Genomic DNA, 17,210 nt, shown 5'->3' with positions numbered 1-17,210 from the left:
CCATGATGTTTGTCACAGGCAAGCATGAGATTAACAACTCCTTTTCCCTTAAAATCTAGTTTAAAGCCCTATCAATGAGCTCTGCCACCTCCTGCCCTAGAATCCTTTTCCCCCTCTGGGCCAGGTGCATCCCATTGGTTGCTTGCAGCTCTGGTGCCCTGCAAACTGAGCTGTGATCACGAAATCCAAACCCCTGTTGACGACAGCAGTCCTGGAGCCATGAATTGACCTCTTGGCTCTTCCTAAACATTCCCTCATCCATTGCTGATGTCAGAGGGATGGAGAAGAACACAACTTGAGCTCCTGATCCCTTTAGCAGTTGCCCCAAGGTCCTGAAGTCTCTTTTAATCACTCCCCACCTGAAAAACCAGCAGTGGGTGACAGTCTGAAGGACTCACAAGGGTGGGAAATTTACCTACAACATCCTTCACCCAGGCACCAGGGAGCCAGCAGAGCTCTCTATGGAGTGGGTCCAGTCTGCTTATCAGGGCCTCCCCCCCCCTCAGCAGGGAGTCACCTACAACAATGACCTTTCCATTTGGCTTTTCAGGGTCAGTTTTCATGGCTGGCCTGAGGCAGGTCGGCCTTGGTGGTACCTCTGCCTTTGTGGCACTTTTGGCTTTCGTGAGCCCTCATCCTTGCTCACAAGCAGTTCCTCCTGCAGAGCCTCATAGCTGTTCTGCAGGGGCACTGTGGGTTGTGTGCTTCTCAAAGGAGCAGGTTTGCTCCATTGGTATGGTTTGTGTCATCAGGTGGCTGCCTGTTCCCACTGACCCTGCACAGGTGAGTTACTGCAGGAGGGCTGGGGGCTACCTGATGAGAGGATATTGAATCCTCTGCCCCATTTAGAGTTAGCTCCTGTTCTGTTTCTGTTAAGATCAGTTTGCAGAAGCTATCAATTTCCCTCTCACTCTCCCTGATGTTTCTCAACCTGCTTGCCTCTTCCCTGAGCTCCATCACTTCATCCTGGAGCTGTGTTACCCGGCTAAGCAGTTCAAAACCTGCTCACACCTCACACCCCCATAGTTGGTGTGGCCCCCTGTTGCCTGTGAAAGGCTGTGGCACTCCTCACAGCCTGTGGTCTGGGTGCCAATATCCATTTTGGTGGGTGCAGAGAGCACAGTCTTCCTCCTCCAAGCAGCCACCATCATTCCTCACTGAAACTGAAGCACCTGGTGCCCTGCCCTCATGCCCTGCTCATGCCAACTACTGAGCTGTGCTGGGGCACACTCAGTCACTATTTGCTTTCCTGTTAGCCTGCCTGTACCAATGGCCGCACGCTCCCAGCTGTCTGCACACAGCACCCTTCCGCTCGCACCCCACTCACTGGGTTCCAAGCAGCAAGAAAGCTGTTGCCTCACACTTCACAGTCTGAGAATCATATTCTGGGGGAGCAGATGTTTTGGCTTGTTGTGCTTGCTGGTGCCCTGATGGTCTTTGCATCCCACTAGTGGCTTTGGGACGCAACCGCAGCGGGTGCAAGAGACGGGATGAAAGGAAAGCCCTCTCCCGGCAACATGCTCAGTAGCAGCCTTGCTGCAAGACTCAATCGTTTCTGTCACTAATCAAGGACGCTGCAATATTTTACCTGTGAAATTTGCTCCTTGCTCTCAAAGTGGTTTTTCACTAACCAGAAATAAGGCAAGGTCAGTGACCATTGTTTGTGTCTCCAGATCCAGGCTAGAAACCCAGAGAAACGACTCTGTCACACTCATCAGTAATTAACTGCCTTGAAATGTCTGCTGGGTAATTTAATTGTAGCTTTACATTTCTTTTGCTCTTCCTGGGACCCTTTTCCCTGCTGTGGGATAGACGCTGCCTGTGTGGGCAGGGTCTGGCCAAGGCAAGTGTCCAACATGGTCAGGAAAACCAAAATCTTTGATATCTTTGCATTTTTATCTGCTTTTGAAGGGTCTTCCCCTGTTCTGGGCAATGCAGCAGAGGGTGTGAATGCAGCCTGAAGCCCATATCCTCCGGCTTTGGTGCCATCTAGTGCCTTCCCATGGGCTGCTTCCAGCCCAGGCTTTCGGAGCTAAAACATCAGTGATCAAATTGCATTAAAAGTAGTTAATGCTACCCCATTTGAGAGCTCTCACCTCCACACACACACTCCCCTCCAGCCTGTCCGTGGGGCTGGGACTGGGCTGGGCTGAGATTGGTGCACTGGGAATTGAGGGCACAGGGAAGAGGCAGGTGTAAAGCTAATTTTGAAGCATTTTTGAGAACTTTCCATAGCATTGTAAGTGTTCTGCTATACCCCTGCACAAAGTGTGAGTGCTGGTCCGTTGAGGCATGATGGAGCTCAGCATCTCCCCTTAAAAAACTTGACTGTAGCATGCAGTGCTGCTGCTTGCCAGGGTATAAATAATTATTATAACACTTTCTTGGCTGATTTGGAGCTCAGCCCCTACTGGAAAGCATGCTCACTGTGCTGTGCCCTGCCCAGGCCTGGGACTTCTTTTAACATTGTGTGATTTTTATCTCTCAACAAGCAGCTGGTACAAGAAGACAGTGGTTTCATAGCTCCAGTTGGAATGGGGTTTTTAATGTCCTGAGGCCATGTTTTAGTGGTACTCCAGCCACAGAAAAAGTTTCCAAACTGCCAGAGGAGTTGTGGAGGACAGTCAGTTGTGTGTTAGGAGCTCATCCTCCTTTTGCATTGGAGGAGATGAACTAAAGAGTATTTTCAACTTGCCAAATCTTGTCTGAGACATGCTGTGAGCTGCCATTGGAAGTTGTCTTTGGCTTCATTAGGATTTGCTCAGTGTTTTGTCTTCTTCTCTGGGTGTCTTAAACCTCCAGCCTGCTCTTCCTCTTCCTGGTGTACACTTTTAGAGGCTTGCATCTACTGTGGCTTGCCCCAAAGGCTACCTCCATCCATTTCCCCAGCTCTGTGGGCAACAGTGGTCTTCAAAGCTAGAAAGAACCCATGAGGGTGTGTGACTGAGGAAAATAAGATGTGAAATGTAAAATCCAGGTGAATAAAGAATATTGAGACCAGTCATATACTGCCCCACAGCAGAGAGGGGCAGAATGCTGCTCCTTCTTCCCTTGATCACAGCACAGCTTCTCATGGAGCTCCAGCACTCACACATCTCAGTGGGCTCTGGCATTCTCTAGGAGCACCTGGAGAGAAAAACAAGTAGGGAAAAGCTGGGGGGTTAGGATTCCAGTGGTGACCTCAAAGTCACCTGAATTTCTGCTCTGCAGTGTCCCTAAGGCATCAAGGAACCCACAAAGAAAGTCAGGAGGTGTCCAACAGGACACACAAGCTTCCTGACCCCCAGCCTGCAGTGCCCTGTGGAGCCTACTGTGCCCTACACTACACTGCAGCAACACCACCATTTGCTGCTTAAGGCTAAGACCAAGCCTGGAAGGACCTGCCTGCCTGCTGCCACTCAGTACACTGCTGCACTCACAGAGTCACAGACAGGTTGGTGCTGGCCTGTTCTCACTGGTAATTAGTGATAGAACAAGAAGGAATGGCATCAAGCTGCCACTGGTGGAGAGGATTAGACTGGAAATTAGGAAACATTTTTTCACATCAAGAGTGGCCAAACATTGCAATGTCCTGCCCAGGGAGGTGGTAGAGTCACCAAGCCTGGGGGTGATCAAAGGTGGTTTGGATGTGGTGCTTGAGCTTATATGCTTCAGGGGTGAATCTTGAGGTCTGTGATTCTGTGATAGGGGAAGGGATGTGATGATGTGGTGCCAGAAAGCAAGGCTCTGACGGCTCCATCTGACCAGACAGGTAGGACTTGTGGCCTCGGGGCTTGTGGACAGGCAGCAGGCTGCAGGCCAGCCCAAAGCCGGGGAACTGGATGAAGCTTCTCGGCTGCGGCACAGATCCACTTGGGGAGCGTCTTTCTGAAAGGAAGCCAGGGTGGGAAGTGGGGCGCCCTAGAAAAGAAGAAGAAGAAAAAGAGGAGGAAGAGGAGGAAGAAGAAGAAGGGCATCCAGAAAAAGTGGATACTCTTCTTCTTCTTCCTCCTCTTCCTCCGCTTGCTCTGACACAAAGAGGACGGAGCAAAGAGGATGATACGGAAGAAGAGGACAGCAGAGAGAGGACAAGAGCAAAGAAGGGAAAAATGAGGGAGCAAGAGAAGGAAAGGAGAGGAAGCAGAAGAGGACAAGACAGAAAGAGGAGAAGGAGGACAGTGCAAGAGAAGGGCAAGGGAAAGAAGGAGAAGGCCCTGATGCAAGAGAGGACGAGGCAGAAGAAGGAGAAGAAGAACCATTTGTAGGCAAGCCCACCCTCTGCCCACCACCTGCTTCCCCTGGTGCAGCACACCATGGATGCCCCAAACCACCACGTCCTCCCAAAGCTCAGCCTTGTTCTCCCCAAGCCCAGCAAGCTCTCCCCAAATCCCTTCTTTCTTCCTCCTTAATTCAACTTCTTCTTCATATTCTTCAGTTTCTTCTCCATCTTCCCCTTCTTCATCTTCTTAGTCATCTTCTTGCTCTTCTTTTCTTCTTCCTCTGTGTCACTGCCGTGTTCTCCCCAAACCTACCGTGTTCGCCCCATGCCCAGCAGCACCTCTTTGCCAAGCCCACAATGTTCTCCTCCAAGAAGAAAAAGGGAAAGAAGAAGATGGGCCCTGAGGGAAGAGAGGATGACGCAGAGGGAAGGAGAGGAAGGGGAGGGCACCAAAGGAGCCCAGGGGACGGCGCGGAGGAGGGGAATGCATCCACTGCTTCTGGATGCTCTTTCACTTGGACCTCCTCTTCCTCTGACAATTGGACACTAAGAAGACGGTGCAAAGAGGACGACGCAGAGGGAGAGGATTGTGCAGAGGGAGAGGAAGGAGCAGAGGGAAAGGACCGCACAGAGGGAGGGGATTGCACAGAAGGAGAGGTTTGCAGAGGGAATGCGCAGAGGGAGAGGAATGCTCAGAGGGAGAGGGTTGTGCAGAGGGAGAGGCTTGCGCCCAGGGAATGCGCAGGGAGAGGAATGAGCAGAGGGAGAAGACTGCGCAGAGGGAGTGGACTGTGCAGAGGGAGAGGAATGCGCAGAGGGAGAGGAATGCGCAGAGGGAGAGGCTTGAGAAGAGGGAAAGGGATGTCCACAGGGGAGGTGCAGAGGGAGAGGAATGCGCAGAGGGAGAATGCTGTGCAGAGGGAGTGGGTTGTGCACTGGGAATGCGTAGGGGTGAGGGTTGTTCAGAGGGAGTGGACCGCACAGAGGGAGAGGAATGTGCAGAGGGAGAGGGTTGCCCAGAGGGTGAGGGATGAGCAGAGGGAGAGGAATGAGTAGAGGGAGAGGAATGCGCAGAGGGAGAGGGCTGTGCAGAGGGAGCGGGTTGCACAGAGGGAGAGGAATGCGCAGAGGGGGAGGGCTGTGCAGAGGGAGTGGGTTGTACACTGGGAATGCATAGGGGGTGAGGATGGTTCAGAGGGAGTGGACTGCACAGAGGGAGAGGAATGTGCAGAGGGAGAGGGTTGCCCAGAGGGTGAGGGAGGAGCAGAGGGAGAGGAATGAGTTGAGGGAGAGGAATGCACAGAGGGAGAGGGCTGTGCAGAGGGAGCGGGTTGAATACTGGGAATGCGTAGGGGGTGAGGACTGTTCAGAGGGAGTGGACTGTGCAGAGGGAGAGGGTTGCTCAGAGGGATAAGAATGAGTAGAGGGAGAGGAATGCGCAGAGGGAGAGGGTTGCACAGAAGGAGAGGACTGCTCAGAGGGAGACAAATGAGTAGAGGGAGAGGAATGCACAGAGGGAGAGGGTTGAAGAGAGGGTGAGGAATGCGCAGAGGGAGAGGGTTGCACAGAGAGAGAGGAATGCACAGAGGGAGAGGGCTGTGCAGAGGGAGCGGGTTGCCCAGAGGGTCAGGGATGAGCAGAGGGAGAGGAATGAGTAGAGGGAGAGGAATGCGCAGAGGGAGAGGGTTGCACAGAGGGAGAGGAATGCGCAGAGGGGAGGTGTGCGCAGAGGGAGTGGGTTGCACGCTGGGAATGCATAGGGGGCGAGGATTGTTCTGCGGGAGCGGGCTGCGCAGAGGGAGAGGGTTGTGCAGAGGGAGGAGGCCGCTCAGAGGGAGACAAATGAGTAGAGGGAGAGGAATGCGCAGAGGGAGAGGGTTGAGAAGAGGGATAGGGTTGTGCACAGGGGATGCGCTGAGGGAGAGGAATGTGCAGAGGGAGAGGAATGCGCAGAGGGAGAGGGTTGGCAGAGGGAGAGGGTTGGCAGAGGGAGAGGAAAGGGCAGAGGGAGAGGAATGCGCAGAGGGAGAGGGTCGAGAAGAGGGAGAGGGAGAGGGTTGCGCAGAGGGAGAGGAATGGGCAGAGGGAGAGGAAAGGGCAGAGGGAGAGGAATGCGCAGAGGGAGAGGGTCGAGAAGAGGGAGAGGGAGAGGGTTGCGCAGAGGGGATGCGTAGAGGGAGAGGAATGTGCAGACGGAGAGGAATGTGCAGAGGGAGAGGGTTGCGCAGAGGGAGAGGGTTGCACAGAGGGAGCGGGCTGTGCACTGGGATGCCTAGGGGAGAGGATTGTTCAGAGGGAGTGGACTGTGCAGAAGGAGAGGGTTGCAGAGAGGGAGAGGACTGTGAAGAGGGAGTGGCCTGCACAGAGGGAGAGGATACTGCAGAGGGAGAGGACGGCACAGAGGGAGGGGACGGCACAGAGGGAGAGCACGGCGCAGGGGAGGAGGACAGGGTAGAGGAGGAGGACGCTGCCACTAGGATGACACAGGGGAAAATTGATAGGGTAAGAAAAGGGAGGGAGAGGAATGAGAAGAGGTCAAGAGGAAGGAGGGAGAGGATTAGGCAGAAGGTGGGGATTGCGCAGAGGGAGAGGTTTGTGCAGATGATGAGGACAGCGCCGAGGGAGAGGATTGCAGAGAGGGTGAGGAATATTCAGAGGAAGAGGATGGCGCAAAGTGAGGATGAGGACAGTGCAGAGCAAGAGGACCCTGCAGAGGAGGAAGACGGTGCCAATAGAAAGACACAGGGGAAAACTGACAGGGCAAGGGAAGGGAGGGAGAGGAAGGAGAAGAGGACTACAGGAAGAGGATGAGAAGGAGGGCAGAAGAAATCGGGAAAGGGAAAGAAGGATAAGGCCCTGACGTAGGAGAGGACAACGCAAAAGGGGGCAATGGGGATGATGCAGAAGCATTTCTAAGCAAGCCCACCCTCTGCCCACCACCTGCTTCCTCTGGTGCAGCAAACCAGGGCTGCCCCAAACCACCACGTTCCCGTAAGCTCACCTTTGTTCTACCCAGACCCACCATGGTCTCCCCAGTTGCCTTTCTTCTTCCTCTTCTCATTCAGCTTCTTTCTCTTCTTTTACTTCTTCTTCTTCTTCTGTTTCATCCACCCTATCTTCTTGTGCTGTAGCCCTCCCATGTTCTCCCCTAATCCACCATCCTGTCGACCAACCCCACCCAAGCCCACCTATGTTAACCCCAAGCACATCACTTTCTAACCAAGCCCACCCTCCTCCCTCCAAGCCCACCCTGTGCTCCTCTCAGAAGGAAAAGGGAAAGCAGGAGAAGGGACCCGACGCATATGGGTACGATGCAGCCCAAGTGGAGCCAGGTCTGACCAAGCCCACCGCCTTCTCCTCAAGAGCACCAAGCACTCCCCAACACAACCATGTCCTCCCAAAGCTCACCCTTGTCCTGCCCAAACCCACTACGCTCTCCCCAAATCCCCTTCTTCTTCTTCTTTAATGCAACTTCTTCAGCTTCCTCAGTTTCTTCTCCTCCTTCCTCTTCTTCTTCATCTTCTTTGTCTTCATCTGCCTTCTCTCTCACTCCCCTATTCTCCCCAAATGCACTATGCTCTCTTCTACGACTCCGTCCCCAACCCTGCCTACCGTTATCCAGCCCCAAGAGCCTTATTTTCCCTCCAAGCCCACCACGCTCTCCCCAAACCCTCTTCTTCTTCCTTCACTCGCTCAGCTTCTTTTTCTTCTTTTCCTTCCTTCTCTTCTACATCTTCTTGGTCTGTTCCTTCCTCTGTACCTTTCCCGCCCTCTCCCCAAATCCACCCCAATGCCCACCCACCTCCACCAGCAGCATCTTCTTCCCAAGCCCACCAAAGAAAGAGAAAGAAGCAAACGGGCCTTGACAAAATAAAGGCAAGGTGGAGGGAAAAAGAGGAAAGGGAGTGTGCAGCAGGAGCCAAGGGGAAGGTGGCAAAGGACAAGAAGGGAAGATGCAGAGCAGGGGAATGCAGAAGAAGAAGGGATTCAATGCAGGAGAGGAGGCGGCAGAAGGCAGCCTTGCAGGCAGAAGAAAGAGAGGAGGATGCAGAGCTACAAGTCTTAAGAGGACAATGCAGCAGAGCACCAAGCACAGGTGGGCCATGCAGATGCAGAAGAAGAAGAGAAAGAAGATGAAGGAGGAAAAGGGCACAGCGTCAGTGAGGACGATGGCGCTGAACCACCTGCTGCTGCAGCTGCAGAAGCGGCAGGCAAAGAAGAGGAGGAAGAAGAGAGAGAAGAGAGAAAGAGAAAGATACCTTGGTGCAGCAGAGTGTTCCATGGAACAAGGGCAGGCACTGTGTCCCACACAGCCATTGGCTCTGCAAAGTGAACAAGAACCAAAGTCACTCTCTGTGTCCTCCACAGGACGCCAGCTGTCACCACCATCCCCATCCCCACAGACGGAGACCAGCACCCACTCTGAGGTGACCTTGTGCTCTCAGCCTTGTCCCCTCCCTCCAGGAGCTCTTGGGCACTGCAAGGTCCCAACCCCTTGGTACCTTCAGCGGTGGTGCTGCACACCATGAAAAGGGCCTACAACCCATCCCAGAAGTCCATCTTGCTCAGTCTCTCCTTGCTGGGACACTCCCCAGTGGGAGCTCCTTCCACCACTGGCTGCTCCTGCAGAGTGCGGGACCCGTGGTTCTGCGTCCCCTTTTCCCTCCTCGGCCGGGTGTGTTGCCACGGCACCCGGAATGCAACTGACAGTGCTGCCCACGGTGAGGTCACAATCACTGCCTGCCTGACGGTGCTGCCGCCACTCACGCTGCCCCGCTGCCCTCTGGGACGAGCTTGCCACCACAGCCTCCTTCTGCCTTCAGCCTCCAGCTCACGTCTGATTAATCAGGCTGACTCCTTTGCCTTCTCCTCAAGGGACTCCAAAGGGATAAAGCCTGGCTAGGTGCCTCTGGTAAAAGGAGGGGCAAGGACAACCTCCACTCCTCACTGGACATGGGAGGGACTAGAACACGGAAGAGGAGGAAAATGCCTCCTTTGCCTCAATCTTCTGTAACAGTAGCACAGGTTGTCTTCAGGACGGTTGGCCTCCAGAGCTGGCAGGTGGAGTCAGGGAGCAGTGTAGTAACACTGTCAGGCAGGAGGAAGCAGGTAGAGACCTGCTGAGCCACCTGGATCCCCGCTAGCCTATGGGATTGGATGGGCCAGACCTTGAGGCCTGTGTCCAGTTCTGGGGCCCCTCAATTCCAGAAAGATGTTGAGTTGCTGGAACATGCCCAGAGAAGGGCAACAAAGCTGGGGAGGGGTCGGGAGCACAAGCCCTGGGAGCAGCAGCTGAGGGAGCTGGGGTTGTTTAGCCTGGAGAAGGGGAGGCTCAGGGGAGACCTCGTTGCCACCAAGTTGACCAGGTAGTTACCTGCAGAGCCCGGTTCCTCAGATCCAACGCCGCCTCCCATTCGCTTCACAGTCCTAAGTGCAGCAACTTCTTCCTTCAGTTCAGCCACTAGGTTAAGCAGGCAATCAAGCTGCTCGCACCAAAGACAGGTGGTATCTCCATTGCCCTCCACTTAATGTGCCAGGCTCCAGCACTCTCTGCAGCCAGTTGCCTGAACAAGTCTTGCATGTTCACGTTTGACCTCAGTTTGGGCTGACACAGGTCACTTCAATACTGCTGTAGGGGGAGTGGTGCCCATCTCTGCACCTGCCAGTGTGACCTATCCACACATCATATGTCACAATCTGAGGTGGTGGCATGGTCTTGATTGCACAAGAGGAGTCCAAGGGCTGTCTGATGCTCGTCATCAAGATACATCTGCAACATACCCACAGTAAATGAATGCATCAGCTAAACAAACAGTCTTCAATTATTCAAGGGAAGGCATCTGCTTACTCTCACCAGCCTAAGTAATGCATGAACATGTGAGAGCTTCACACCTCCCCTAGAGCAAACAGACACCAAAAAGCTGCAAGACCATGTGTTAGGTGTTAAGGGATAGGTCGAGTGTCTGGTTATTTAGTTCCTTCTGTGGGAGTCAGAGCAAACCCCTGCCTGGTCCTGTGTTAAAGAAGCACAGTGTGAGCCCACAGTTTCCCACAGCAGAGTGTTAGGTGTAGAACATAATATAATTCAGTAGAATTCCACAAGCAGCAGAGTCAGTTTGAGATGTCTTCAGAGGGGGACCCCAAACAAATAAATCCCTGGGCCTTTATGCCCTTACAGACCATGTGTCCACTTCCCATGTGACCCTCAAGCACCTTGCATATGCCCTTTGGTCTGATGTTTATTCTGGCCTGAGGTCCTCTCACACCTTCTGATTCCCTTGTATGTTTCTTCATTGTGTCCAGCCAGGCCATTTTCTTGGCTAGTTGCCAGGCCAACACCAAGCTGTGTGGTGCAGCAGACATATCGGAGGGAAGGGGTCCATCCAGAGGGACACTGACAGGCTGGAGAGGTGAGCCCATGCCAACCTGATGAAGTTCAAGAAGGTCCTCCATCCAGGTCAGGCAATCCCAAGCACAGATAGAGGCTAGTTGAGAAGTGGACTGAGAACAGCCCTGCAGAGAACGACTTGGGGGTGCTGGTTGATGAAGCACATGAGCCTACAATTGCATTAGCAGCCCCAAAAGCCAACTGTATCCTAGGCTGCATCAAAATATGCGTGGGCAGCAGGTTAAGAGAGGTGCTTCTGACCTTCTGCTCTGCTCTGCTCTTGTAAGACCTCACCTGAAGTGCTGCATCCAGCTCTGGAGCCTGCAACACAGGAAGGACACGGATCTGCTGGAGAGCATCCAGAGGAGCACCCCTCCTGCAAAGACAGGCTGAAGAAGGGAAGACTCTGGTGAGACCTTACGGTGGCCTTCCAGTACCTGAAGGGGGCCTACAGGAAAGCTGGAAAGAGACTGTTTACAAAGGCCTGTTGTGATAAAACTAGGGAAAATGTCTTTTGACTACAGTAGGGTAGATTTAGATGGGGTCTTAGGAAGACGTTCTTTACTATGAGGGCTGTTAGACACTGGAATGAGTTCTCAGAGAAGCTGTGAACACCTCATCCCTAGAAATATTTAAGACAAAAGTAGATGAGGGTTTGAACAAGAACATCTAGTGGGATGTGTCCTGCCCATGTCCCAGTCTTGTTCAACATCTTTGTGGGTGCCATGGACAGTGGCATTGAGTGCACCCTCAGCAAGTTTGCTGATGACACCAAGCTGTGTGGTGCAGCAGACAGGCTGGAGGGAAGGGATCCATCCAGATGGACCTTGACAGGCTGGAGAGGTGGGCACAAGCCAACCTCATGAGGTTCAACAAGACCAAGTGCAGGCTCCTGCAGCTGGGTCGAGGCAATCACAGGTACAAATCCAGGCTGGGCAGTGCCTGGCTGGAAAGCAGCCCTGAGGAGAGAGACTTGGGGGTGCTGGGGGAGAAGCTCAACAGGAGCTCTCAGTGTGCACTTGCAGCCCGGAAAGCCAATCAGATCCTGGGCTGCAGCAAGAGAAGTGTGGCCAGCAGGGCAAGGGAGGTGATTCTCCCCATCTGCTCAGCTCTGGTGAGACCCCACCTGGAGTACTGCCTCCAGTTCTGGAGCCCCTATTACAAGAGGGATCTGGAGGTGCTGGAAGGTGTCCAGAGAAGGGCCACGAGGATGAGCAGAGGGCTGGAGCACCTCTCCTGTGAGGACAGACTGAAGGAGTTGGGGCTGTTCAGTCTGGAGAAGAGAAGGCTCCCAGGTGACCTCATTGTGGCCTTCCAGTATCTGAAGGGGGCTACAAGAAGGCTGGGGAGGGACTGCTCAGGATCTCAGGTAGTGCTAGGACTAGGGGGAATGGAATGAAGCTGGAGGTGGGGAGATTCAGGCTGGAGGTGAGGAGGAAGTTCTCCCCATGGGAGTGGTGAAGCCCTGGAATGGGTTGTCCAGGGAGATGGTTGAGGCCCCATCCCTGGAGGTGTTTAAGCCCAGGCTGGATAAGGCTCTGGCCAGCCTGATCTAGTGTGGGGTGTCCCTGCCCATGGCAGGGGGGCTGGAACTGGATGATCCTTGTGGTCCCTTCCAACCCTGACTGATACTGTGGTCTTGGAGCCTGCTCAGGATCTCAGGTAGTGCTAGGACTAGGGGGAATGGAATGAAGCTGGAGGTGGGGAGATTCAGGCTGGAGGTGAGGAGGAAGTTCTTCCCCATGAGAGTGGTGAAACCCTGGAATGGGTTGTCCAGGGTGGTGGTTGAGTGTGGGGTGTCCCTGCCCATGGCAGGGGGGTTGGAACTAGATGATCCTTGTGGTCCCTACCAACCCTGACTGATACTATGGTACTATGATTCCATGTCAGGGGTATTGGAACTAGATGAACTTTAAGTGTCTTTCCAATTCAAGCCATTCCGTGACTCCATGATCTTGGCTAGTTAACAGCTGCTGGTTGCAGCTGATGGTTGTGGACTTGAAGCTTCCTCCTGATTTACCCTGGTTCTTGAGGGCCTGTTTTGCCTCACCAGAACCACAGAATCATAGAATTGTTTTGCTTGAATGTTATGAATGTATGGTTATTAATATTTAATAGACAATTAAAATATTAATAGAACAGAACAGGGATAGGATAGGATAGGATAGGATAGGATAGGATAGGATAGGATAGGATAGGATAGGATAGGATAGGATAGGATAGAATTAACCAGGTTGGAAAAGACCTCAGAGATCATTGAGTCCAACCTATCACCCAACACCATCTAATCAACTCAACCATGGCACCAAGTGCCTCAGCCAGGCTCTTCCTAAACACCTCCAGGGATGGGGACTCCACCACCTCCCAGGCAGCACATCCCAGTGGGCAATTACTCTTTCTACGAAGAACTTCTTCCTACCATCCAGCCTAAACCTCCCCTGGCACAGCTTGAGACCAACCCCCACCTGGCTACAACCTCCCTTCAGGGAGTTGTAGAGAGCAAGGTCTCCCCTGAGGCTGCTCTTCTCCAGGCTAAGCAACCCCAGCTCCCTCAGCCTCTCCTCACAGGGCTGTGCTCCAGACCCCTCCCCAGCTTTGTTGCACTTCTCTGGACACCTTCCAGCAACTCAACATCTTACATATCCATACAGTGAATGAAACCAGAACAACAACAACAAAACCCAACAAAGTGGTATTGTTTAAATAATACACTCTATTTTATTTAATCTTAAAATAGTTTAACCTTTATGCTACAGACTTGTTTCAAAAAACAGAAGGTCTCATCTTGCACCAAAAATATATATATTTTTATATATATATATAACACTCTGTTTTATTATTATTTTTTTCTCCAAAGACCATTAAATACTAGATGGAAAATGAGAACTAAATAATGAGTGTCGAGAAGAAACAAATTTTGTAGCTAGTTGCATTTTTTTAAAACATTTATAATCTAAGTAATTATTTGTCTTCACTACAGAAGATTCTAAGTTCACACTCCAGCAATTCAGGAACTGCTAAACCATGAAGGGCTCCAGCCAATGCACACCGAAGTCGATGGAAAGCCCGGTTATCAACTACAGTGGGTTCTGGATCAGGCCCCAAGTGCATTGGTTTTTAGCCATACAATGGCTAACATTTCTCTTTCTTGCTGAGAAGAGCAAAACTGTCCAGGCACCTTTTGCTCTTAAAGGAAAAAAAAAAACAACAACAGAGAGAGAGGGAAAAATAAACCAAAACCACTCACTAGTTCTGCAGTGATTCTGGTTTTTCATATCACTAACCCTTTCAATTTTGTTAAGAGAAACATATGTAGTGTTTTAAATAAAAGGAAAACTGCATTGGACTACAACACATGGATTGTTTAAACAAACACAGTGCACAATTGGAGGAAGTTTGGTGAGGACGCAGTCATGTTCATATATACATGGAAGTCACATCATATACAAACTGAGAAACCAGTTAGTTTGTATTTTTCATGGAAGAAGTACTACAAATGGGTCCCTGCAGCTTTCTGAAGAACTCATCTTTGAAAGACACTGTGAAGCAGGAAACAGCAGCTGCACTAAATCACTGCTCCAAAAGTTACCTAGCCCACTAAAACAATCGCTGCGTTGCATGATTCAAAATGTGAGGAGGAGAGATCAGCAGCCACGAGTGACACAGTGCACCAACGACACAGGGGCCTTCCCTACTGAGTGCAAATGGGCTCCATCCACACACTGCTCCCCTGCTTCCACCTGCAGAGACGGGAATCGGTCACCAGAAGCACCACACGCGTTTTCTGGCCGTGCAATACACTTCTGTTCAGTGTTTTAGAAAGGTGGAAGCCGGAACTCTGAAGCTTGACACTGGAACATCCCTTTCCTAGCTGTTCTTCCAAATGCAGTCACAACCTTTCTGCTTACTATAAAGCAAAGGATGTCTGCTACCAACTACACCACCACTGCTGGGTTTCTTTGCCATCATGTGTAATCTTGTTTATTCTTCTGGCCCACAGATAACATTCTTCGAAGCCAAATAAATTCAGAAAGAAGCCAAGACAGAAGCAGAACTTCCTGTGTCCTGACTGCACCCAGCTTGGTCTGCAGTGGCACAAAACCAGAATCTGATGACAGAGCTGTACAAAATTTCCACTGGAAACACTCTGAATACAAAGGAACATCTTAATTGCACAACAGACATTTAAAGTGAATATCATCTTGTCAAAGTCTAATCTTTGGTTTTTACCTTGAGAGAGGCTCAAAATGACATATGAGGGGCAGGAACTTTTTGATACACTACAGGAACTACATCCCACTGAAGTAAGCAGTTCCACTGATTTTGGTTAAGTATTCTGGCAGGAAGTGTTTCCTGGATCATGCTCTAAAAAGAGTTCCAAAACCAGGATAAGAGACCATGAGCTGAAGCCAGGGAAATGTTGCAGATCTAATTAAAATAAAATAAAATAAAGTGAAATAAAAAAAATAAAATAAAATAAATAAAGTAAAATAAAGTAAAATAAAAGTAAAATAAAATAAAATAAAAATAAAGTAAATTAAAATAAAGTAAAATAAAGTAAAATAAAAGTAAAATAAAGCAAAATAAAATAAAGTTTAAAAAGTAAAATAAAATAAAATTGAATTAAAATAAAATAAAATTAAAATAAAATAAAAAGTAAAATTAAATTAAAATAAAAGTAAAATAAATCAAAATAAAAGAACGTAAAATAAAATAAAATAAAAATAAATTAAAATAAAAGAAAATAAAGTTAAATTAAAGTAAAATTAAAATAAAGTTAAATAAAATAAAATAAAAATAAAGTAAAATAAATAAAATAAGATAAAATGAAATTCAATTTTTAAAAAAATTAAAACTTTAAGCTCTGATCTTGTGTGGCAAAGTTAATGTTGGGGGGAAAGTTGAACCCACCACATCCTGCAGCATCTTTTGGGACAAAGTTTTAAGCACTTGAACGGCCACAGGAGTTTCAGTGAGCTGCCTGAGCTGAAGGCGACGCAGCTGCTCTGCCAGGCTGGGGCCTTGCACGGTGGTTGGTTGTGGTTTTGTTGTTTGTGGTTCTGTTGTTTGTGGTTTTGTTGTTTGGGTTTCCTTTTTTTTTTTCTCCTCAAAATGGTCAGTGAAGCAAAATAAGGATCAGCAGCGATGAGGATTACGAGCAAAAAGTTTTTCTCCCCTTGTACTCCAGGCAAGACTTGGATATAGATTAAAAAAATAAAACAAAATAGAAGTTCATCTCTACTTAAAAGAGAGCAGGATGCTGGACCTTTTTGTTGCTTTTTCTTGTGCTTTTGCCATCATCAGCTGCTACCAAGTCACTACTACTACTATTTTAAACCATAACAAGCTGTAGGAAACGATCAGTGAAACACAGTAGTCGAGTAGACAGAAGACTCAGCACTGAAGAAAGTGTAAACTATAAATTATACTGAAAATAAAAATTCTTTAATTAAAAGCCATTCAGTGCATATGTTATGGGCCGTTGGTATCAAGGACAGTCCCTTCTGCTGGTAGGATAACCAAATCAGCGTCGGCAGAAATACTCTTGGCCCAGAAGTGTTGAATAACCCCAATTCCACTGAAATCAGCAAGGACACAGCAATTCTAAAAACCACTGATGCTCACACAGCAAAACACTAACTTCTACAAACAAACTCAGTATACTGATAAATTAAGAAAGCTCTGAAGGTGGAGGTGGACATAAGTTTGCACAGAGTTATTTCTTCAGATTAACACACACACACGTTAGTAACCGCAGATGCATTTTAAATTTGGTGCTATTAGCTTTTCATTCTGGGAGGAATCCTCCTTTTGAGAAGGCAAAGCCATTTTAAATGATATTGAAATTATACTACATTCTTATAGAACTGAAAAACTTTGTGAGTTTGGATTTGATAATGCCGGGAAGAGGGCTTCTGAAGCTGAAGTTTTAACAGTGAACATCTGTGCCACAAAAGGGGGAAGGGGTGGGGACAGAAACGCGGCGGCACTGCATTACAGTAGGTATTTGCGCCTGGTATCCTCATCCAAAGTGAGGTCTACTACTTCTGGGGGCGAAGACCAATTCTGCTGGGGAGTCACAGCTGTCCATGATTGTGTTTGCTGAGTGTTAACGTACTGTGAGCCTGAGCCGTGTTTCCAGGAAGACACACTCTGAATCACGCCTCCCCTGGGATGCGCACACCTGTAGTGAGGCAAAAAACACAGAGGATTAAACTTACTGTCGAATTCGGGCAGGAGATTCTTAGCTGCAGTGCTTTAGCATCTTGTTAACACATTCCTCTCCAAAACATCCTCATGAATTCCCCATTTGTAGAACCTGTAACATCTTAAATACCCAGTAACAAAGCTGAGACCAGCCCTGAATTTGAACTTGGGGGTGGTGACGAGGATTAAATTGTTTTCAAGAACCAGGGGTGTAAAATGTGTGGCTTTTAATGCACATGTCCATATGAGCATGGATCCCAAAGACCTGGACTACTGTGCCCAGTTCTGGAGTCTTTATTACAGGAAGGATCTGGAGGTGCTGGTAGGTGTCCAGAGAAGGGTCACGAGGAGGAGCAGAGGGCTGGAGCTGCTCTGCTATGGAGACAGACTGAGGGAGTTGGGGTTGTGCAGTCTGGA

General features: G+C 49.8%; 1 protein-coding gene across 1 annotated transcript in view; it reads right to left on the bottom strand.

Moving 5' to 3' along the window:
- Window positions 1–15,686: 15,686 nt before the first annotated feature.
- Window positions 15,687–17,210, bottom strand: part of ARK2N (arkadia (RNF111) N-terminal like PKA signaling regulator 2N) — a 32,086-nt gene continuing 30,562 nt past the window's right edge. Inside the window, exon 4 of the mRNA XM_009905072.2 lies at window positions 15,687–16,770. Within this exon, the coding sequence (XP_009903374.1) occupies window positions 16,581–16,770 (190 nt within the window). The 3' untranslated portion in view covers window positions 15,687–16,580. The remainder of the gene's footprint in view (window positions 16,771–17,210) is intronic.

This window comes from Dryobates pubescens, chromosome Z (assembly GCF_014839835.1).
Source record: "Dryobates pubescens isolate bDryPub1 chromosome Z, bDryPub1.pri, whole genome shotgun sequence".
Taxonomy (NCBI): Eukaryota; Metazoa; Chordata; class Aves; order Piciformes; family Picidae; genus Dryobates; species Dryobates pubescens.
Note: the sequence above shows the minus strand (reverse complement) of the source record. Positions and strands in the feature narration are given on the sequence as shown.